The sequence below is a fragment of the Stegostoma tigrinum genome, chromosome 31 (assembly GCF_030684315.1).
Source record: "Stegostoma tigrinum isolate sSteTig4 chromosome 31, sSteTig4.hap1, whole genome shotgun sequence".
In the NCBI taxonomy this organism is placed as follows: domain Eukaryota; kingdom Metazoa; phylum Chordata; class Chondrichthyes; order Orectolobiformes; family Stegostomatidae; genus Stegostoma; species Stegostoma tigrinum.
Window position 1 is genome coordinate 15,240,393 of NC_081384.1, and position 24,437 is coordinate 15,264,829.

The window sequence follows — 24,437 nt, forward strand, 5'->3', positions numbered from 1 at the left end:
AATATGGAAAATAGGAGTAGGCCATTTGGCCCTTTTGAGCCTGCTCAACCATTCAATTTGATCACAGCTGATCATCCAATTCAGCACAGTGTTCCCACTTTCTCTCCTCACCCTTTTGAGCCCTTTAGCTGTAAGAACTATATCAAACTCCTTCTTGAAAACAATCAATGTTTTGGCCTCAAGCCGTTACTGTGGAAGGGAAATCCACAGGTCTACCACTCTCTGGGTGAAGAAATTTCCCCTCATCTCAGTCCTAAATGACACAACTCATATCCTCAAATTGTGACCTAAATGTATCCTTAAACTGTGTAAGTTGTGACAGTTTGCAGCGCTACACTGGGTATTATTGAAGATGCTAATTATACGTCATGCTATTAGTCAAGTGTAGGCCACTTCTCTCTCAATCCTCTCTCAATCTGTATGGCAATGTATTATATTCTCTGAGAGAAAATAATATATTTAATATTTAAAGAAATCAGTTAATGAGCTAAAAATTGATACTCTACTTCTTGACCTGTGGAGATACCAGCAGTATACTTTCCCACAAGTGGGAGAATACTTCCTCTTGAAAGAATTTCCACTGCAAGGATCAGTTTTGGTTAACTGGACTTTTGAGGTATGGATAATGACTTCAGAATAGAACAGTAGGGCATCTGCAAAAGTTCTGTCTGCCTTGATTCTTGGTTTAAATATTGTTGACTCTTTATGATATCTGAAAATTTTGAAGACTTTCAAAAGACTTCAAAAATGTATCAGTTCAACAGTTAGAATTGGTATGGACACACATCTGGGGAGCATGGCTTTGCTGATGACATCTCTTGTTCATTTGGGATTCAAAGGAACGCTTTTTGAAGTCTGCCCATGATTTTTTTGTTCCTAACTGTACAACATGCACTTTGAGGGAAGGGGGTCATGTGAATCTGAGCATGTTTTTGGATCAATTAATTCAGCTACACAGTGATGTTTTTGTCCAATATTTTTTGTATGTCGTTGTTCTGTGTATTTGTACAAGGATGTTTCAAGATTCTGAAAAATGGCCAAAGTTAAAATACCGCGAGTTAATGATGTTGAACTGTTTAGATGCTAATCTGATTATGCATCATTGACCTTCAAAATTTGTACTTGTACTATATGGTCTGAGTTACTAAGAAACAAAGGCAGTTAAGACTGATTTAATTTTCTTAAAAGCCACCAGGACTGGCTCATGCTGGAATCAACTAACATTGATATGCAATAAAAGGTGTGACTATAACTCATTTCCACAATCCCCCTTGATTAGATTAGATTAGTCTGTAGGAAAATTTTGGAGGTTACATAATTACTTATTTCTATTTGACTGGTGAAACTGAGACTGCGTAGAGAGCTTGGTCCCAGTTTTACACCTGGTGTTTTGCAGAATGATACAGGTTTACACTGAGTGTAACACTTGTTTCAGCATTTGTAGGTAGTGTAGCTGTAACACTTGGTAGTAGGCAGCTCCTGTTTTAATTTTCTTTTCTGGCAACTTATCAGGTTTGTGCCTTTTTAAATAATAACCTGCTAAATTATATGTAACCACATTGAGTAGAAAAAGACAAATCTGTAAGTATGTAATTTTCTATTCAAACAAAAGCTTTGTCCATTTTGGAATTTGATTTAAGCTAATCAGTATGTTGTGTCCGGACACAGCAGTAAATTGTTCATCTTTTCCATGTAGTTTGCAAAAAGTGCAGGAGAATAATTAGTTCTTCATACCTCTGACAATGAGTTATTGCAAACACAAACAAAGCGGTGAGGATAGAGTATGACTTTAACAGTAAAGTTATTAAACTTGGTTTTTTCTTTTATGTGAGATTTAAATAAATCCATACCATAAAGTTATCCAGTTAATCATTACTACACGCTTGATTGCACTTTGCATTAGACTAAAGGCTACTGCGTGGTATTCTGTTTTTCCCCTGTAGGGTGTTAAGCCAGCCAGCTTTAACAAAGTAAAAGTCCCAGAGCTGAAAGAGATTATTGAAGGATGCATACGCCAAAATAAAGATGAGAGGTAAGAATCTACTCGTCATTTGTCTGGTGACATAGATGAACCTTACACTCAGATCATGGATCATCGATGAACTCTTTGTCTATCGGTCCCAAATGACCAGCTAGGATGTGAACAATTTTTAATTGCTTAACACTGGAAAGGGAGATGTAACAGCTTTATGTAGGGAGATATTTTAGGCTGTTTCTGCTTGATACACAATGCTTCTAATTTCCAATATTTAATTTAATTACTTCTCAATGAGTTATTATATTGTTCTATCATTATGCAAGATTTTTAAACAAATTAATTTTTTACTATCACAATACTTTGGTACATAAGTTCACGCCACTGACTGGATACACCCATAGCGCAGGTGATATTGAACCTTAGGCCACAAAACGATTGTGCCACGGATACATAATGGGTGTCAGCTTGCCCATTATAAGGAAACAAAGAGCAGGTGCTGAGATGGCACCAGGCAAGGAGGGTAATCTGAGTAAGTTAGCATAATCAGATTGTCAGGGAGGGTAGGGCAGGTAGATTGCAAAGTATGTGATTTGTACCATCCAAAGTTACTGTTAGGAATGGAATTCCAGAATTAAGATCCAGTGACAATGACGAAATCACTGTCAACTTCCAAGTCATGATGGTGAGTGGCTTGGAAAGGAATTTGCAAATGGTGGTTTTGCCATACGTCTGCTGCTTTTGACCTTCCAAGTAATTGGGGGTCACGGGTTTGAAATGTGCTGGGGATTGGGAAGGATGCTAGCCTCGCGACAAGCTGTGGGGTTTAGATATGGGTCAACATCCTGTTAGCTTTAAAATCAGGTCAGTGTATTTTAAGCTCCTCCTTTCATGGTTGCAGCCTACGGAGTCCCCCGTTTAGACGGTAGTGTGCCAGCTGTATTCACTCCAAAATCATAGAGGTTTTGCAGAGAGGACGTCAAACAGCTATTAAGTATCAATCTCAACTGTTTCAGACATGGGTCCTGGATGTCTGTTTATTTACCTACATTATTGTGGCAGGTGGTTCGTTTCTGGCTCATAATTCCTGTACCCTTGCTGCAGTATTAGAGATGGGTGAGGCCATTCACCACCTGAAGGTGTGTGCTATATGTAATATTTCTTGAGCAAGAGTTAGAAACACGTCCCCCATTTTAAAAATGATTGTGCCTGGATCCCATCTGCCACCCCACTTTGACATGTAGGCGGTTGGAACGTGCTGAAGCCTGCACTATGCATTCATTCATTCTAAATACAACTCTAAGGCACAAGGTGATTAATGAGAAGCAGCATTTCAGTATCCCATGCAAAGACTGCACTTTGCTATTATAATTGTATGATAGTATACCTATAATCTTCAGTAGCTTGGCAACACATGCCATTACTGAAAACAATAACCACATGACCCTATCCTTTCCTTCACAGATTTTGTTTGCTGCATGGCCATAATTCTTCTTAAATTTGTGCATGAGATATGTACATCACTGACTAGATAGCCCTGGAGAAGATAGCAGTCTTCTTCAGTCATTGCAGGCCTTGAGGTGTAGGGACACTCAGTACTGATCAGGAAAGACTTCCGGATTTTTGACCCAACAACAGAGCAGGAATAATGTTCCAAGCCAGGATTGTGTGTGGCTTGGAGGGAAACTTGCAGGTAGCGATGTCCCCATTCATCTGCTGCCCTCGTCCTTCTAAACTAGCACAATTTTGGATGTTATCAAATCATGAATACAGAGAAGGATGTGAATGGGAGTCTATATGGTTGCATTGTAAATAAACTAAAATGTTCTCTTCTATATCTATTGTAAATATATACCCAGAAAGTGAATTCATTATTGCTCTTCTCAGCTAATTTGTGATCACAATTCCAAGTGGATAAATTGTATGAGAGTGCAAACTGTGTTGAGCCCTTCTTTCATAGAGAAGTTTCCCAACTTGATCATTTTCAACTCCTTTGTCTGTCCAACTGTCTTTCTCTCTCTCTCTCTTTGGGCTCTATCCTATCGTTTACTCCCCACCTCGGACCCGAAACGTTAACTCTGTTTTTCTCTTCACACACGCTGCCAGACCTGCTGGGCTTTTCCAGCAACTTTTGTTTTTGTTTCATAGAGAAGCCTGGTATGAGTTCAATTTCAGAATTATGACATGTATAATTTCTTTACTTGTTTTGATGTTTATTAGTTTGGTATGTAGCAAAGACATCTGCTTAAAAAGATGAGGCTGGATTTGAATGCCCCCTCCGAGCATGTTTTTGCTGCTGGAGTCACAAAGATATGACACATGCCTCACCCAAAGCCTTTCCATCCACTCTCACAAGCTGGATCCCCATAATACAGTGGGTGAATCTGTGCCAAATTGGTAAGCTGTATCCAACTTCTCTTCCCCAATCCCAACCCCAACACCACTTCTTCAGTAACCACAAAGTAAAAACTATATTTCTCAATGTCGAAATAATATTCCATCTCCAGTGTAGGAGTGTCTTTAATTTCCAGGTCCATTCGCCAGCTCAATTCTAGCATTCTATTCTCTTTTTGAGCAGGTACACCATTCAGGATCTTCTTGACCACTCATTCTTTAAAGAAGATACTGGGGTTCATGTTGAACTTGCAGAGGAAGATGATGGAGCAAAATCTGCCCTAAAACTTTGGCTCCGCATGGATGACTCAAAGAAACTCCATGGCAAATACAAAGACAACAAAGCCATAGAGTTTCTTTTTGAACTGTATAAGGATGTTTCAGAAGAAGTGGCACAGGAAATGGTAAAATTATCACTATTTACATATGTGCATGGCTAATACATAAAGCTGAAGGCAATATAGGTTTTATTTTAAGTTTTGTGAGAATGTACCCAAAGTATTTGATTATATTTGATCCTTTCTCATTGATATGTTTATATTAAATGCAACATTGAAAATAATCTTAACCACAGTTTAATATTGAATTTAAACATGAGTCTTGGGCCAATGTTTTTGAAATTGTTCTTGCTTGGGAAAAAACAACTTAGAATAATTAGCAAATGATCCTCTTGGTACTTCATTCTCTTTTGCTTTATTTTAAAATTTACTTGGAAGTAGAAGAATTTGGGTTTTGGCAAAATTATGACAGTTAAACACAAACACAACTCGTAAATTGGATTCTCCAACAAGTGGATCTTCATTTGGCAAGTCACTTGCACAAGATTATATCCCATCTTTTAGATGCATATTCCATGTGCTAACCCTACTGACAGTGGGTAGTCTGAGTCTTTCTATGGCTAACAGGATCAACATCTGGCTGCAGATGGCAAAGCTAGATGGTGGTTGTTCTTGAATTCTATGACCAAAGGCAAGTCCAGCCTATAGTGTCATGATATCCAACAGAGAGCATAGACACAAATTCTGAATCCTCACCAGCTGGAGTGGGGAATGAACCTTGTGCTGTTGGCTCAAATCTGTTTCATAAGGGGTGACCTTCTAGAGATTTATACAATCATGACTGGCATGGATACAGTGAATAGCCAATTAGGGGAGTCCAAAACTAGAACACATAGGTTTAAGGTGAGCGGGGTAAGATTTAAAAGGAACCTGAGGAGCATTTTGTTCATGCAGATGGTGCATGTTTGGACCAAGAGGTGGTGGTGGAAGTGGGTAAAACTGCAACATTTGAAAGTCATCTGGATAGTTACATAAATAGGAAGGATTTTGAGGGATATGGGCCTAATGCTGGAAAATGGGACTTGGTCAATTTGGGATATTTGGTTGGTGTGGACAAATGGAGTGAAGGATCTGTTGCCATACAGTATAACTCCATAATTCTATGACTCTAGTAGCTATCCAGCTAATGCAATCAATTAGCTGCTCACTGTGCCACAAGATAGGATTTCCAATTTTTTTTAGCCTATATGGTAGAATTTTAGAATTTCAGAGTAATTACTGTGTCAGCAACCCTCAGTTTTAGGTTTCTTCACATATTTGCCTCTACTTTGTTAATACGCTGAAGTCTTGGTATTGAGAAAGTTACAAACCATCTCTGCAGTTGGTGCTGCCAAAACAAAATTTGTGCAGCAGGACTAGTTCCAGACAACAAAATTCTATAGACAGAACCAAATCAGAATCAGCATCCAGCTAGACTTGGAAATAAGCTGTGAAGGCCTCAGAATGAAGAATTTTATAAAAGACAGTCAACCTCAGATCAATAGTCCAGAATCATATAAAGGTTTTCATTTAAAATATCTTAATTTATTATAATAAATTCAAGTTCGAAGAAATGGAGTGAGATCATGATGAAACTGTACTTTATTATATGTTTTCTAATGTGCCCTAACCAAAACTCTGAGACAGAGTTTTGAGGCAGTCACTTTATCGGAGATACTCAGTGTTGGTCTTTGAATAGCTTTAGTTTGATTCTAAAGAAAGAAGTAGCATTTGTATAGATTGAGTCTACAAGGTGTGGAAAACCACAACTGTATGCAATTTATTTGTAAAGTGGATTATTTGGATGCTATTTTGGATACTTAAACAAATCATGAAGATTAAATGTTCTAGTGGAATGGGACTGTTATCTTTTATAGTACCACAGTTGACAAAGCTAACAATCTAAATGCATTTATAATTTTTGAAGGCTGCATTTGTAAATGATTAATATCATAATGAATAAACATCAAAGTCTACTTCAAAGCCCACTGGATGAGTGATATCTACACAGCCACAGCAACCATTATCTCAGAATATGTCAGATGTTCAATTCTTGTCATTCTCCATTTTGCCAACACAAGGACTCCATCAATGTAACACGTGTACAAATTTGCCAACTGAACAATGACTGAGGATTGAGCTTGAAACCATTTGTCTGTGCAGGTTGATGCCAATACGATGTCTCCTTTTATTCAATTTTTCACCCATTTTCTGTCCTGAAGACACACATATTTGCAATGGTATTGCTCTATCATCATTGACTGTCCTCCGATCAATTTCCCAAATGGTGTCTCTCTATCTTTGTGCATAGACGGCCTGTGAATCAAGCAAATTTGAATCAGGCTATTTATAATGACATGTATCTCAGCTGATCCTAGCTTGATCGTCACATGATATCAATATAGATGCATTCCAACAAGAAACATTGTACATATACAAGCATCAGAAAGCAGAACCAATCTTTCTTGCCCCTTCCTGAACGCAAGGTTACTGGAGCCTTCTGTAATTTCTAAACTGAGAAAACTAACTCAACACAAATGACAGGCACAGTTACAATATTTAGAAGTCACTTGAACTAGAGTACAGGGATAGGGAATGTTTAGAGGGATATGAGCCAAACGCAGGCAAATGGGACTAGTTCACTTTAGGAAATGTGGTCGGCATTAATGAATTGGGCCAAAGTAGCTGTGCCTGCGCTGTATGAGTCTGACTTTAAATTGAAAATTGCCATATAACCAACTGCACGCTAAACCATTGTTATAGCCACAAAGTTTTAAAAAGTTTATTTTTCATTCTTGGAGTTTTGCCTCATTGAGTACAAGCCTGGAGAGCAGAAACCTTCTGAATCTTGCTACAAAGATCACAATGCTGATTATCTCCATTTTTGTCAATTATTCATATATTAACTATTTACTGAAGACCGAATGGACGAGTGGGATCATTTGTTTATTGCTGTTGCAAATAGGATCCAAGTTATATTAAAAGATACAAGCAATTAAAGACATTCAGAAATGCATTATCACAGTGCACATTTAATGTGTAATTGCATTTTATGATCAAGAGGAGACTTATGTTATGGTAAGATCAAAAGTATGCACTCTTGAAATTAGTTTTTCATCCATAGAATGTTGTTCTGCCACTTTTAAATACATGGTGCATCTCTTTGTTAGGTAACATTGGGGTTTGTATGCGAGGCTGACTACAAATTAGTTGCAAAGGCCATCAGAGATCGCGTGACCGAGGTAAAAAGGAAACGTGAGAGAAACCAACGCATGCAAGAGGAACTGAAGAAGAAAGAGCAAGAGAAAAAGAAAAAAATTTATGAGCTCTTGGAAGAGTTAAAGGTGCCTCAAGACACAACAGAGTGTGCAGCTGGAACTACTCAACTCTCCCAGTCTCCGGCTCCCACAGGTCCCACAGAGATCCTGTTGAATCCTTCATTTCCACCTGAGCCTGAGGAGCCAGAAGCTGATCAACATCAGACTTTTCGCTATAGGAATACCAACTATTCTTCAGCTACATGTAAGACTGAATTGAAATAAGCAAATAAGTTACAAACCCCCAAATTCTGTTCTCATCAATATATAGAACAACTGGAATAGCCTTCTCTTCTGATTAAATCCTAGACTAGTTAAATGGACATTATGCAAATCTATGTGGATTCAATCTGAGACATACGGGTAATGAAATTTACCTTGGACTGGAAATGCCAAACAAGGAGCATGACGTACAGACAATTGTACAGTCTGTCTAATATTCAATTCAGACATAATGCTGAGCCAATGTTATTTTGTTTCTAAATAATGCCTTGCTTCCAAAAGTAGATAGTTAAGCATCCCTGAATTCTGAGTTAATTACTAAGCACAAACAGAATTGTGTTTTCCTGAAGTATTGGTTTTTAGCCCTCATTTCTAAGTATTATCCAGGTTTTGTCAGGTTAGCATGGAGCTGCTTTACTGATACTATTTTTCAATATTTTCCCTCCTTTGAGGGGAAAATGCCTTGTCCTATCCCACATGGATCATGAAGAGATCAGGAACTTTCTGTGTGGAAGATATTTATTTGCAATTTGAAGTAATTTCCAAAGTTGGTTTAAACCACAGATATGTACACACAAGTTTGCTGATTAATTGCATAAGTATATTTGCCAGGAAAAAGTCAAAGCTATTATTAAAGTAGCACAAAGAGATCAAAGACAGTGATTGTGGATATTTTTCTCTTCCCATCTGTTCCAGAAAAAACTCTTCAAAAAGCAAATGTGTTTCTACGTATACTGTTATAAAGCCAAACTGTAAAATAAATACATGCAGTTCTGTAATTTCACACTTGGGAATTCCTGATATTAGTCAAACCATCTGAGTAATAGTTCACAGATTCAAGTTATTAGTGATTTCTGGTTTATCTAAGTTAATTTGATGACATTGGCAGGATATCTAGTTAGGAGCCTCTAACTAGAGGAGTAGCATTCCTTTGCCACAATACTTTTAGTCATTTACAAACCTACTTCCTAAAGAGTTAACAACTGTGTATACGTCAGTAGATTTTCACCATTTCGATACAGTAAATGGTAGCATCATTAAACATTAAAAATTTTCACTTCCACCAATTTTAGTGCTGAGTAATGTTTTAATAGGTGTACCAGTGAAGTTCATCTAGATGAGATCAGAATTCTTATTGTGTTCTTGGTTAAAAAGTAACACAGAGAATAAAATTGATTTTATCAAGGCCACTTGAAACCAATCATATCCATTTTTTTTTTGTCTGTTTCTGATTAGCTGATTGTGAGACTGATGGTTATCTAAGTTCTTCTGGATTCTTGGACTCAAATGATAATTTGCACATGGCTGGCCGGTTAACACCTAAATCTGGGATTGGACTCCAGTTTCCTGCAGTAAGTGTAGTTATAAACTTGCGGACATTTTGCAGACTGTATCAAGTTTTATTAAATTAATCCAGTTATCTTAGCTAATTATGGGATTAGAACTTAAGGACATGTTGTTGGCATTATTCTATCAGTTTAAGCCATTGTGTTGGGGCAAATTTGGAAATATTGAGAAGCTTGTCTTCGAATTCCAGGGCAGCAGGATACTGTTATGGGATATTGGAGAGTCAGTCCGAACTTGTGGTTTCCAACAAATCCATATGGATTTGAGTTATGTCCTTCAGTTTGCACCTCTTCTCAGTTTTCACTAATAAATAGATACCTCTATTAAATCTTATCCTTTGATTGCTAACTGTTGAAAAAAGTCTTGCAGGATCATATCTTGCGAGTTAATAAATTGTTAGATTTGCTATTTGGTTTGCATTCATTACCTCAATTTTAAAAGGAATCACAGTTTCTTAGTTAAAATTACAACAAACAATGTATTGTAAAACTGAGATGAAGGAAATAGGGAGTACAGGATACCTTGTTTTCAAAGATTTCAAAAGTTCAAATATCATAGAAAGAAGGAAATACTATTGTAGCAATGCAATTTTATGTTTCAAATTGCCTCAGGAAGCAATGGCCTGATGGTTTCATTGCTGGACTAATAGTCTGGAGATCCAGCTAATATTCTGGGGTTCTGGGTTCAAATCTCACCATGGTGGAATTTGAACTCAATAAAATGTCTACTGATGACCATGAATCCATTGTTGATTGTTGGAGAAACCTATCTGGTTCACTAATTCCCTTTGGGGAAGGGAAACTGCCATCCTTTCCTGGTCTAGCCAACATGTGACTCCAGACCCACAGCAATGTGGTTGACTCTCAACTGCCCTGTGTAATTAGGGATGGGCAATAAATGCTGACCTGGCCTGTAAATGAATCTTTTGAAAATGAACAGTTTTATTAGAACAAGATCATATAAAAAGTCTTGATTGCAAAACATAAGAATGCCGAATGAATGAAAAGCATACTTGAAAAGAACAGACTTTGAAAGTTCTGAGCTCTGAAGCTGTTGACTTGAAGGAAATTGATGAAGCAAGATTCGAGCTGCATGGTTGACGAGGTAATTATATAAGAAAGAAAGAAACATGATGGGAAAGAGGGCAGAATCAAAAGGAACATTTGTTAATTAAACAGTTGAAAGAAAATGGAAGAGACATGAACATGATGTTGGTGGGAGGATGTAAGAGGGGAACCTGTATGGAAATGTACAGTGTTAGATAATCAAGGGCTTTGAAAATATTCAAGGCAATAATTTAGATTGTTCAAGGGCATAGTTCTCAAGTACATGACGTACATCAGTGGTTGAATAGTCCTGCCAAAAAAATGTTGCCTATCGTTGTTTAGGCTAGGGCTTCTGGATTAATGGAAAATTCAACAGTAAAACATGTTCTATAACTTTGGAAACTTTGATTTAACAGGGTGAACTCTGTAGTAATGTAATGCTTCGTTTAATAATTTACAAGATAACTATTATGGGATAAAAATGTTGGAAACAGCTTGGATTGCACTTGCAGTTAATGTTCACCTTTACCACTAGGGGCAGCAAACTGATTGAGCAAAGTCGAGCTGATTTTCTTTTAAAAGTTTGTTTGACTTTTAGTTCATTCAGTTGAATGAAATTTGAGTCAGTTGTATGACAGAAGAACGATCCTCTCTCCACCAGATTATTGATTCTTTAATTTCTGGTCATTGCAATTTTTTTCTGGTTAGTGTTTATTATGGCAGTTCAATAAATGTTGCCTCCTTCTTCCCTTTTGCATTTTTCAATTGCAGAATATTGCTGTGACCATTCCCTCAAAACATCATTTGTCACTTCACAGTGGGTTAAATTCACCAGTTGACAGGTAAATCAAAATGACTGAGTAGCTGAAGATCCCATCTTTCTTTCAAATCTTTAATTCACTTGTATCTCTATTTTTGAATGATTTATGTATCTGAGTCATTAACTCTGGTTATAACCAATCAAGTAAGATTTTAAGAAGTGTAGGACATTATTAAAGAGTATGTTTTGATATGTTTTCCCCAAGATGTGTTTATTCTTTCACTGGCATTTAAATTTGCTGATCTGTAGTCTGTTTAACTTTCACAAATGCTTATCTTTACCACAATATGTAATCCTTCAAAGAAGTAGAGATGCCCTTATCAGAAAGGGTGGAATGTATGATTAAGTGGTTTTGTTTATGGAGTCACGAGAAAATTATTGGACCATCATAAAGAATTTATTATATTGTATTGAACAACAACCTATTTTGTAGTAATTTGTTCTTGCAATCTTTATAATAAAAATTTCTTGTCAAGAAATAATATAAAGTGAAACCGAGATGAATTTTTACAATTGCAAAACCTTATGCTCTGTGAAGAATTAAATAATTGTATTGAGAGAGAATTAAATATCTACAGCCCCTTTGAAATGCCATGTTGATCGTTGGGATTCAGTAACATTTTAAGAGTATCATGAGTCATTGAAAACCAAATGGATTTTACAATTTGGCTGTAAACATTACTACATTATAGCTCCTTTATCTTTTCAGTCAATCATATGATGATGTGTACAATATTAACCAGCTGTCTTACCAACTTCGTCAGTAGTTTGGGCTCTAGTTTGTTTCATTGCACCTGGCCAGCATTTTAGGAGATTTGTCGTCTTTTTCACAGCTATATTCCAGGAAGAAGCTCTTGAGATGAGAACTTACAGCTAGTGATCATTGCATTAAATACAACACTTTTTAAACAAGAATCCAGTGATTTAGAATTGCTTAAAAATTATAAACATCTGATTAATCTAGCATTCATAAATTAATGGATCATCACTTCTCCTAAAATGAAATTACTACCATCTCATTGTGAAAACATTAAATTCTAAGCTTCCACCATTTTCTTAACTTGTAAAAGCAATGTTTCATTATTGTCTGTAATAGGTTTCTGAAATTATACAATACAAAATTTTTTTTTCAACAAGTAGTTAACAACTGAAAGGGTAGCCAAGATAATGGAAATCCATCAATGCATTTCATGATGTTAGCTGTATTTTCTGTCCTGGTTGGTTATATGCAGCTATGCCTCAGATGTTGCTTCTGGAATGAGTGATGGATATGAGGGTCTATCTGCCGGAGAAGGATCTACAAAATTGCCAGTGAAGCGCATCTCGAGCAAACTCATTCGGAGACGTGGTCGATCCAGGCTACGAATTCTTAATGTAAGCAATCCTTAATTCAGATCAATCAGGTAGGGTGCAGTACAAAAATTGCACCACAGTTGCTAAGTGGAGATCCACTCCTTACCGATCTTTACTTTCCTGCACAAAGTTCTTCCCTACATAATATGCTACAATGTTTATTTACTCAAACTAAAAGAAAGAGCATTGGCTGCAAGTTAGAATAATATAACCTCTAGACATGACAATAGATTTAGAGTAGATGATGGCCTAATGGTAATATTACTAGACTAATAGTCCAGACATCCTGATTAATTCTTTGAATTCATGGATTCAAATCCTACCGCAGTTGCTGGTGGAATTTTAACTTCATTAGTCTGGAGTTGAAATTTTGTCTCACTAATAGCCAGCAAGACAAGCAGTATTGGTTATTGTAAAAATGCAATTGGTTCATGTAAGTCTTTTAAAAGGAAATCAGTTGTCCTTACCTGGTCTGGCCTAAAAGCGACTCTTGTGATTTATGTGGGTGACTCTTAATTGCCTCTGAAATGGCCTAGCAAGCCACTCAGTTCAAGAGTAATTAGGGATGGGCACAAATTCTGGCCTTGATACAAAGAATATCTTCCATGAAAGAATAAAGTGAACAAAGGTGGGGTTGATGTAAAGCTGGCCTGGCTATGTCATTGTACTCAGCCAGTGCACTTTTGTGGATTTGCTGCGTTGAGCCATTTAATACAATTGATGAACAATGCAGGAGTATAAATCAGTAGGTTTTGGAATCCGAGAGGGATTTTTCTTATGCTGGAATGGTGGGCTGCCCACAGAAGTGCAACCAGTGCCAGCTATTCAACTGCATGATTCAATTGAAGTCTGATACGCAATCTGGCATTGATCCTTGTGCCTCTTGTTTTGGGTATGCATTGCTTTGTAATACTGATCATGGTCCCCAAAAATAGGTCATCATGAATTTGCACCCTCTAATGGTCCAAACCCACTGAAGTTTAAAATCCCAAAGTGGGCCCTTGGGTCATTTACTGCCCCTTTTTGCAGTGGAGATCCAATCAGAGCCATCTTATTACAAGACTTTAGATGGGTAGAGCACCCTTTATGATATGCAAATTACACTGCAGTCTTGAGAGCAATTATTAAATTAAAAATGCATGAAGTCTACACAATGCGCACTCTTTCCATTGATGCTGGTGTTCAGAGACCAAAGTACTCCTAACAATCCAATCCCTATTGGGGTTGCATCCTTCCAGAATCAGACTGTTTGCAGCATTCACTTGGGAACTGACAGGTCTCTGATCCTCCCAGTCAGAAAGCAACAGTAGAATATCAGCTTAGTTAGTCCATGTTGGCAGATGAAAGGAAGGAAGGCCCAGACCTCAAAAATAGCTCAGGCCTCACAGCAGCCACAGTGACAGGTGGAAGGTGGATTCTGCCTTTCAAAATCATGTGTGGCCTGGGCAGAGCAAGTAGGGAGAAAATGTTCCTACTTGCAAAAGATTCAAGCGTGAGATGGCACAGATTTAAAAGAAATGTGATCAGAGGAAAATCTTTTGCACAAAACAAGTTTTTAAGGTCTGAAATGCACTGCCTGAGTGTGGTGGAGATCAGTTAAACAGAAGCATTAAGAAGGGATTTGAATGAGAGCTGCTTATTCTGTGACCTGACGCCAGTGTGTCAAATAGCCTCTTTCTGTGCTGCAACAGTTCTGTGCTTTTTGTCCTTTGTTCTACTAAAGTTAAAATTCAGTGCTTCATCTCACTTTTAGCTATAGTTTTTGTTTTGTTTGATATTTGTTTTATAGCATAGATGACAAGGAGAATACCTGCAATTTATTCTGGTAATGTTGATCATACTAGTTTTTCCTGTCATAGGTACGACATGCTATTGGTTAACAGCTTCCTTTCCTGCTGCAGATTTCAGACAAAGGAGATCGGGTTGTTGAGTGCCAACTCCAGACACACAACAACAAAATGGTAACATTCAAGTTTGATTTAGAAGGAGACTCTCCTGAAGATATTGCTACAGTAATGGTAGGTAAAACATGAAGAAGGTTGTTTTCGTTAAGAAATTTCAGGCATGAAACCTGTTTCTTGCATGTGGCAAAAGAAGATTGGTTCCCAAAGTGTGGTCTGAGGACCTATCCAAAATGCATGCTCCTGACATGCAACACCATGGCCAAGATCAAGAGAACAGGCCAGACCCATATACCATCTCACAACCAAACCAGATTGTGTATGCAGGGCACAAGTTGTCATCAGTACAGGCAATAAGAAAGTTCAAATAGAAGCACTACTTATGTTACTGTTGATTTTAATTCTGTTTCTCACTATGAATATGGTGCTGGCTCATAGGGCTGAATGGCCTACTCCAGCACCTATTGTCTATTGAATAGCCTGGGGATTACCATTGAATAGAAATTGAAATAGACCAGTGATTTACAAACTCAGATGCTTGGAGTTCTGCAGCGAGTAACTCACCTTCTGTCTCCCCCGTGCCTGTCCACCATTTACTAGGCACAAATCAGGCGTGTGATGGAATACTCTCCAATTGCGTGGATGGGTGCAGCTCCAACAACACTTAAGAAGGTCGACACCATCCAGGACTAAGCAGTTTGTTTGATGGACACCCCATCCAACATCTTAAACCTTCAGTCCCTCCACCAGTAACACTGTGTACCATCTGCAAGATGCACTGCAGTAACTCACCAAGGCTCCCTCCAAACCCATAACTTTTGCCACCTAGAAGAATGGCAGGTGATGCATCATTTGTAGGTTCCTACTCATGCCACATGCCATCCTGACTTGGAGAGACATCGCCATTCCTTCACTGTTGCTGGGTTGAAATCCTGACAATTTCCATGAGCACTATGGGTGTTCCTACACTCAAGAACAGCAGAAGTTCAAGAAGAACATTCCTTTGCATCAGCTTTTGTACAAACAAAATAACAAAATAACTTTGAATTAATTGTTGAATTTGGTGCAAAATGAGACTCCTCTTTTATGAATTAAAGAGGCGGCTATATCTCATGAAGCAAATTTTACATTACCGAACAAACCAATATATCTGCTGATAAGAGTATCAAAATGTCTGGATACACATGTTGAACAGAATACTTAGTATATTCTAGGGCTCTCCAAAATGTAGTGATACTTCATTTAGCTTTGCTATGAATGTTTAATCTGCATTGAAGCGCTGTGAACTGATTGATTGTGCTGTGGAATTTTTAGATCAACAGGGAGTTCATTCTACTGTCAGAGCAGGATGGTTTTGTCAGCAAGCTGCAAGAAATCATACACAAAGCAGAAGCTGTGTTAAAGAAGGACATTCAAGGGGATCATAGCACTGATAAAGTTTGTAAGCAGTCAATTACTACCAGTTCACATGCGTCTCAGGTAAGAAGTGCTGTAAATGTGATGCTTTTCTTAAATATTAAACCATTGTAATAGCCCACCCTGTTTATCTGTCTGCCATTTGACTGTTATTATACCTTGTATAATAAAATTAGTGGTACATTTACTAATAGAAGTAAGAGGGAATCCAGATACTACAATTTATCTGACCAAAAAGGTTTTGTGTTAACTTATATTTTGCTAAATATTATGAATAATACAATCAGTAATAAATACTATTTGCGAATACTGATGCATCAATGCCTTAAGTATATGCTACCTTAAATAAATAAGTACCTGTATGTTAAAATAATAGAGGAATGCCATATGAATGCAGTAAGTCTGGTGTTACCAGCAAGGGTACTTCAGAGCTTAATACATTTGATTGTATAACTAGAAAACTACATGTACACGTAATCTGCAAACTGATCAGTATATACTTTAATGTGCTTCCAGACAGTTGAAAAGTAATTATCACATTAAACTGATACTGCCTGTGTGCTTTCTGTTATAATGTTAAATTCCATAAGTAGTATATTTCTGTAACCCAAGTAAGTGAAGAACGATGGTAGCTTATAAAACTGGTGACGTGTGATCATGATTTTTTTTTTCTACAGGGTGAAGAAAGGTTGAACCAGCCACCACATCCTGTATTATTATCTTCAGCTGGTATAGGTAAATAACAATTAATACCTTTTTTGTTTCTGTACAGCAGAATTAACCTATATGTATATTGAGCAATTAATAGTGGCATTTGTGCTGAAGTATGGATAGTTCCATGTTCTGGACTTGTATCCAGTAGGAGCTAGTTTGAATTTGCAAACACAACACACAAAAAGCCTTGTCAGCTACTTGAAAGATTTTGTTCTTTGACTGTTGGCCGGATTTGAACTCTGATCTCTGAATCAATTCTCCTACCTCAAAAACTGCCGAATGCATAAAATAGCCTAGAGATGCAGAGCATAAATATGATAGTTCTTTGGCAAAACATCAATGTTAAACAAGAAGATACAGGGATTGTCAGATGACTCTGCCTACCAGTACTTATTGCTGTTATATATATTGAACTGCAGTATATAACTTGATCTGTTTATTCTACGTTAGATGGAGTGAACACCCCTCTCAGTCATGTTGTAGAATCTGCAACAAGGAAGTTTTTGGTTAGTCCTGTTCCTGAAAATAAGCTGCCAAATCCTTTGACAGTTAACTCTTCAGCAAAAACTTGTGCTATTACCACACCTACAGGTATGAACGCCTTACAAAATAAAATATCAAAAAATGCTAGGAAATAGGATGAATGTGTTCCAGTTTTTAATATTTTTGATTTGGCTTAAAATTACAGCACACCATTGATATAATGACATTGTTACTGACTGCACAAAACTTTCTGTTAACATAGTTATGCCTTCCATTGTCAGCAACTATCTAATATGCTTTTGGTTGTGTGTATGCAAGTTCTGTATCGTGGCAAGCAAGATTTTCAAACATAACTCCACTGGGAATCCACAGCCCAGGTTAATGTTCTGAGGTGATGGGTTTGAATCTCAGCATGGCAGATGGTGAAATTTGAATTCCATTAAAAGCTGGTCTAAAGGCAACCTTGTAACTTGTCAATTGTCATAAAAACACATCTTTACAAATGCCTATTAGGGCAGGAAATATCTTGTCCTTACTTGGCCTGGTCTACATGTGACTCTAAATCCACAAATGTAGTTGACTTGTAAAGGCCCTGTGAGATGGTTCGGAGACCCTAACAGTTCATAGGGAATTAGAGATGAGATGGTCTTGAGAGAGGCTCCAAATCCCATATAAGAACAGAAGAAAAACTGATGACTTACATAGATTCCTATAAATGTTGGACTGATGTGCGTCACACCTGCAAGCACTTGGTTGAGATTAGTAAAGACACATAGTTGTTTGGAGAGAATTTGTGGATGCTGTAAGGACAAAAATGTTTGAAGCTGTTTCAGTGATTCATTCTGAAAACAGACTGCATTATACGGACTTAATTTAATCATTTTGGGGTTATGGTGTCCCTGCTACTCCAACCAGCATTTATTTGCTAATTAAATTCCATTTAAGGATGTTGTACTGAATGAACATAAATTCAGATACGGTTCCCAATCACACAGTAATGAATGCAAAAGAAATGGCTAATTTTATATTCCTTCCCATTTTGGACAGTCAGTGCCAGCATCATTTAAACCTAGATATCTTTCCTCCATATGTTCACTTATTATTCCCCAACTCTAAATGCTGCATAGAACCTCTGTTACTGCTGTCTGACATGTTAGTATTTTCTGCAACATCTATCCAGCAGTCTAGTGAGATTTGAAATTTACTGGCAATTAGTGTGAATTTACAAACTGCATGCAAGCTATCAAAAATTATTTGACATTGTAACCTTGCAGCTACATGACATGAAGGATGGGATATTGTGCCCGTTAACTTACGGGGGCCACTGAGTTCTGCTCAAGAGACTACATCTCCTACACTGAAAAACCAACAAAAATGTCACTGCTACGTTGGTCAGATCATCTACAGTCTTCTCTGCTACCACTTTAAAAATCACCATTAGGCCTCCTCGATTAATTCTTCAGGATCTAATTAAATCAAATTGAATTTACAAGCAGCTGAATTGCAAGTCCTCCAAGAACCAAAAAATGGGTGACCCCCCCCCCCCCCCCCCCACCCAACACCCCCACAGGGACCTATCTGAGGGCTTTTGAAGCAGATACAGCCGCTGTTGCTGCTTTGCAGCAGCCTGTCATTCATCCCGGTTCCTCCAGTTAACTACCTTGGAATGCATTGAAGAAATCTACCATTCACTGGTTAATTGAAACCAGCCCAAGGATCAGATAGTCAGTGCTCAGGCCTGTGAGAAATGGCACCAGAACCATTCCCTGCAGTTAATCTGTACTGGTGGGAGGGCACAAATGGATTTCTGCACCCAGGTTTGTAAATCAGGAAGGCAAAGAGGGGATATGGAAAGAATTGGCAGATTTAAGGTCAAGGAACATCCAAAGACATTCTACAAATACACTAACAGCAAGAGGGTAACTAGAGAGAGGGTTAGGCTTCTTAAAGATCAAGTAGGTCATCTTTGTGTTGAACCCCAAGAGATGGGAGAGATACTAAATGAATACTTCACGTCAATTTTACTGCGGAGAAAGAAATGGAGTCTAGAGAATGTAGAGGAATAAACTTTGATGTTTTTAAAAATAGTTCACATTACAGAAGAGGAAGTTTGGGAGGTCTATTAGAGAATATAAACGTGGATCAATCTCCGGGACCTGATCTAATGCATCCCTGAATGTTGTGGGATGTAAGGGAGGGAATTACAAGACTTCTGGCAGAAATAATTGCATCATCTGTAACTGCAGGTAGGGTGCCCGATGACTGGAATGTGACTAATTTTATACCGTTGTTTAAGAAAGGTTGTAAGGAGAAATCGGGGAACTATAAACCTGTGAGTTTGACTTCGATTGTGGGTAAATTGTTGCAAGTGATTATAAAAGATCAGATTTATGGACATTTAGAGAGGCAAAAATTGGTTGGGGATAGTCAGCATGGTTTTGTGTGAGGAAAATAGAGTGTCTCAAATTTGATTGAGCATTTTTGAGGAACCAAGAAGATTGATGATGGCAGAGGAGTAGATGTTTATTTGGATTTTAGTAAGTTTGGTCACGTGATTCAGTGAGAGCTTGGCAATTGGATACGTAATTGGCTTAACGGCAGGAGACAAACTGTAATGGTGGAGAGTTGCTTTGTGGACGGGAGGCCTGTGACCAGCAGTGTTTCACAGGGATTGGTCCAGGGACCTCTTTTGTTTGTCATTTATGTAAATGATTTGGATGAGAATATAGAAGGCATGGTTAATAAGTTTGCAGATGACACCAAAATTGGTGGCATTGTACATAGTGAAGAAGATTTTCTAAGATTAGAGGGATCTTGATCAAATGGGTCAGTGAGCTGAAAACTGGCAGATGGAGTTCAATCTGGATAAATACGAGGTATTGCATTTTGGTACAACAAACAAGGGTATGGCTTATACAATTAATGGTAGGGCCTTGGGTAGTGTTGTAGAAGAGGGATCTAGGGATGCAGACTTCTGGCAGAAATAATTGCATCATCTGTAACTGCAGGTAGGGTGCCCGATGATAATTCTTTGTAGTTTGTACCACATATAGACAAGGTGGTTAAAAAGGCATTTGGCATGCTTGCCTTCATTCTTCATTTTTCAGTCCTTTTGACTATAGAAGTTAGGAAGTTATGGTGAGGTTGTGCAGGACATTAATGAGGCCTCTTCTGGACTACTGTGCCTAGTTCTGGTCGCCAAGTTATAGGAAGGATATTATTAAGCTGGAGACAGTTCAGAAGAGATTTACCAGGATGTTGTTGGGTATGGAAGGTTTGAGTGATAAAGACAGGATAAACTGGGACTTTTCTCCGTGGAGTGGAGGAGGTTGAGAGGCGACGATATAGAAGTGTATAAAATAATGAGATACAGATAGAGTTAATGGTAGTTGTCATGCTCCTAGGATTTCAAGGGAATTTCAAGACTATGGGGCATGTTTTTAAGGTGAAAGAAGAGAGATTTTAAAAAAGACATGAGGCAAACATTTTAGCACAAGAGGTGGTTCACGTATGGAATGAACTTCCTGAGGGAGTGGTGAATGCGGGCAGAATGACAACATTTAAAAAAGATTTGGATAGATACATTAATAGGAAAGGTTTGGAGGGATCTGGATCAGGGGCAAGCAGGTGGGACTAGTTTAGTTTGGGATTACATTCAGCATGGACTGGTTGGACTAAAGAATCTGTTTCCACGCTCTATGATTCTTTGACTCAGTTCCAGATTCACCTCTCCAGATGAGGTGAATAAACAACAAATAATTCACTGCCTTACCCCTGTGATTAGTGGTTAGGGCTACTGAATCTAGAAAAGAGGTCTTTTTTCTCACCGGAAGTAATGTCATTGCCCTTGAGCCAGAAGCTCTGGGTTCTCGTCCCAATCCAGAATTTGAGTGCCAAAGAAGATGTATTCAGAATGCAGCCAAACAGGTTCAGTATTAGCCTGGAACTCCTTTCAACCCACACCCCAATGGCAGCTAGTAACAGCAGGAGAGATTCCGAGGCCAGTGATAGAAAGTAAGTTTTGACCATCATAACTTGTAGCTCCAGACTACAAAATGCAGGTAAAATGCATGTTGTCTGATCAACTCTGTCTCCTTTTGCTAAAAAAATTATTCAAGGGAACATGGGTGTCGCTGGCCAGGCCAGCATTTATTGCCCATTCCCAGGTGTCCTGACGAGGATGGTGGTGAACTGCCATCTTGAATCACTACAGTTTTTTTCGCTGTGGGAACATACACAGCGCTATCAGGAAGGGAGTTTCTGGTTTGTGACCCAGTGACGGCAAAGGAATGACGATACAGTTCCACGTCACGATGGCATGTGACTTGAAGCAAATGTACAGGCAGTGGTATTCACTGCATCTGCTGTCCTCCTCCTAGGTAGTAGTTGCATGGGTTTGGAGGTGTTGTTGGAGGAGCCAGGGTGAGTTGCTGCAGTGGAGCTTGTAGGTGGTATATGTTGCTGCCAATGTGCTGCCATTGGCAGGCATGGAGCTATTGCCCTCTCAAACAGTCTTGAAAAAGAACCAAAGGTGAGAAAGTATTGGCAGGCCAGCAGGTAGAGAGAGATTACCAGCACACACCTGCCTCCAAATCATCCTTCACTTTGGGATGAAAATCCTAACATTTAGTCAGCTTATGTAGAGACAGCAGATGTTAACATTTCCAGTTTGGGCCCTTTCTACTTCTATACCTGAAACATTTTCTGTCTTTATTTAAAAATTGCCAAATTGTCTTTATCAAAAATCACTTAAAAGCATCCCAGTGTTCATTCTTTAATGTAGTAATTGTGATTAAAATGTTCAATTTTCTGATGGTACATCCGAGTATGCATCAGTGAAGAACAGCTCTTTTGTAATATTGCCAGCAAAAAATAAGTTAAACTTGAATGTTTTTAAATGTGTTTCAGGAAGAGTTTGTGAACTAATTGAACCGTTATTATTTTGTTTTACAATAGCTACGGCAAATGTGTTCTACCAGCCAAGGGCACCATTACAACAAATCTCCACAGATCATTCGTCCATAGAAACATCTGGTAATGTGCCACTTAACAACCTTGACCCAATTCAAGCCTCTACTAGTACACACCTTCGTACTGATCTGTCTTTATCTGCACCATCACAGAATTTTAAGCCAGTGTTAATGTCTCTTCCTAATACGATGTGTGAATCGAACAGTCTTCCAAAGGTACCACTGAATCAGCAGGAGAGCCCACAGCTTGCTGTTCAGAAAGAATTTCCAACACAGAAAGCAGAGAATATAGGCAAAGACGCACCACAGTTTATAAAAACATCGAATAATAACTGGTCACCAAGCACACAGCCTCTGTCTCTCCTGGCTGATGTGTTATCGTTGATGTGCATGAGTCAGTTGGCCCATACAATCCTACCAAGCAGTTCTTCACAGTCTCCACTGATGTCTCCAAATAGTGGTATTACTTCTCCAGTCACTCCTACTTTCAGCAATTCCAGGCCGCTTCATCTTTCATCTCCAGAAGTAAATATTGGACAACAACCACATAATGCTGAGAATGGTGGCATGGAAAGTCTAGAAGGACAACTTGGATCTATTTTTCATGAATGCAACAGATCTCATGAGCTGCTGCAAAACATCAGTCCAGGAACACCATGTTCTGAACATGATCACACCACATTATCAAGCAAAGAAAGTGACTTCAGCCCTGGATCTTTACATCTGCAGACTAACCCATGTGAGGATGTAGCACCTCCCATAAAAACTTTCATACCGATGCCCACAGTAATAGCAGCCACTAACATGTGCAGCTTATCAACAACAAACACTCCATTTTATTCACATCCCAGTCCGATACTTAATCTTGCAGGTTCCATTCTGCCATATCAGAATATCCATCCAGGAGATTATGTACTCTCTATCTGTGACAGTACATCACTTTCAACTTCCATGCCTCAAGTTGCTGTTACGGATCTTATTAGCACCTCAACTAAAGAGCAAGAGAACAGACAGTTCTCGGTAAGTAAAATTTCTGGTAAGTACGACTGATTTGGAATTTGTAAATTAGTTGCTGTCATTTCTGAAATGCATAATTAAAATATCATAACTCTCTATAGTGATTTATAACTAAATGAAAGGATAGCATATTGGTACTAACAATCCAAAGCCCTAGACTAATGATGCAGAGTTGAAAGCCCACCACAGCAACTGGAGAACCCGAAGTTAAGAAGCTGTTATCATTTACAGTAACTAATTACCAGATTTGTTAAATCCCATTAAGCTCATCAAGGGTAGCATTGCAACTCTGTGCAGCAGTGTGGTCTGGAGCTCTGTATTGGATCATGCACAAGACCTAACATCACTGACTCCATGAACTGCCCTGGAAGTTCTAAGCAAATTGAACTATCCAAAAAGTCAGAAATTCTGAGTTCACAGGCAGAGACATTGGAGATTCAGATTGTTTCAAGCTTAATGCTTAACTCGAAACAGTTAAAAGAATTAAAGCCTCTCTTAATTGTGGGTAACGACTAAGCTTATTTTGCTCTACCCCATCTAAGTGCCTGACCCCAACACCCATCCCCTCATGTGTTGTGAATCCTGGACTTAAGTCCAACCAAACCTGATCCAATCCAACGTCCACCACCCAGACTGGACTTACCTCAATGACCATATCACTCAACCTGCCCTAAGCACACTCATCTTACCTGGCAATAAATCTCCTCGTGCATACCCCATCCTACCCCCTCACCTACCTGTCTCTTAACACCCACACTTGTATTCTTTCAGTGGCTGTCAAAATGGTTTCAAGACCATTAAATCCCAGAATATGGCACTTACCATTTAATAGAGAATGTGGTCTCCCCATTGATCTTCTCCAACAGTGGCTTCACTGATTCCTGGACTCACTTGCATTACTTCAGCTGAGATGGGTCCTGGCCCAAATGTTATGGGGGTAAAGCAGGAACAGGCTATTGATTTGAATGATCAGTGACCATCATAATGAAAGGTAGAGGTGGTTTGAAGGGATGGTCCACTGCTGCTTCTTTGTTTCTATATTTCATCCAGAAATGAATTATTCAACTGATTTGGATCAGAAATTGGAATTCTGATCCACATCAGATGATCCTGGCTATTGTCTGTTCAGGAAAGCTATCTGCTGT

General features: G+C 38.5%; 1 protein-coding gene across 2 annotated transcripts in view; it reads left to right on the plus strand.

Moving 5' to 3' along the window:
- The window catches only part of wnk4a (WNK lysine deficient protein kinase 4a), a 73,106-nt gene that overhangs the window by 37,746 nt on the left and 10,923 nt on the right, over positions 1–24,437 (plus strand). Inside the window, exons 5-15 of one of the 2 annotated variants that reach the window (XM_048560357.2) lie at positions 1,944–2,032; positions 4,551–4,773; positions 7,857–8,208; positions 9,462–9,577; positions 11,390–11,460; positions 12,671–12,812; positions 14,693–14,809; positions 16,007–16,171; positions 16,786–16,843; positions 17,273–17,413; positions 22,262–23,295. In XM_048560357.2, coding sequence (XP_048416314.1) covers positions 1,944–2,032; positions 4,551–4,773; positions 7,857–8,208; positions 9,462–9,577; positions 11,390–11,460; positions 12,671–12,812; positions 14,693–14,809; positions 16,007–16,171; positions 16,786–16,843; positions 17,273–17,413; positions 22,262–23,295 — 2,508 coding nt within the window. The remainder of the gene's footprint in view (positions 1–1,943; positions 2,033–4,550; positions 4,774–7,856; positions 8,209–9,461; positions 9,578–11,389; positions 11,461–12,670; positions 12,813–14,692; positions 14,810–16,006; positions 16,172–16,785; positions 16,844–17,272; positions 17,414–22,261; positions 23,296–24,437) is intronic. The other variant, XM_048560358.2, reaches the window with a different exon arrangement.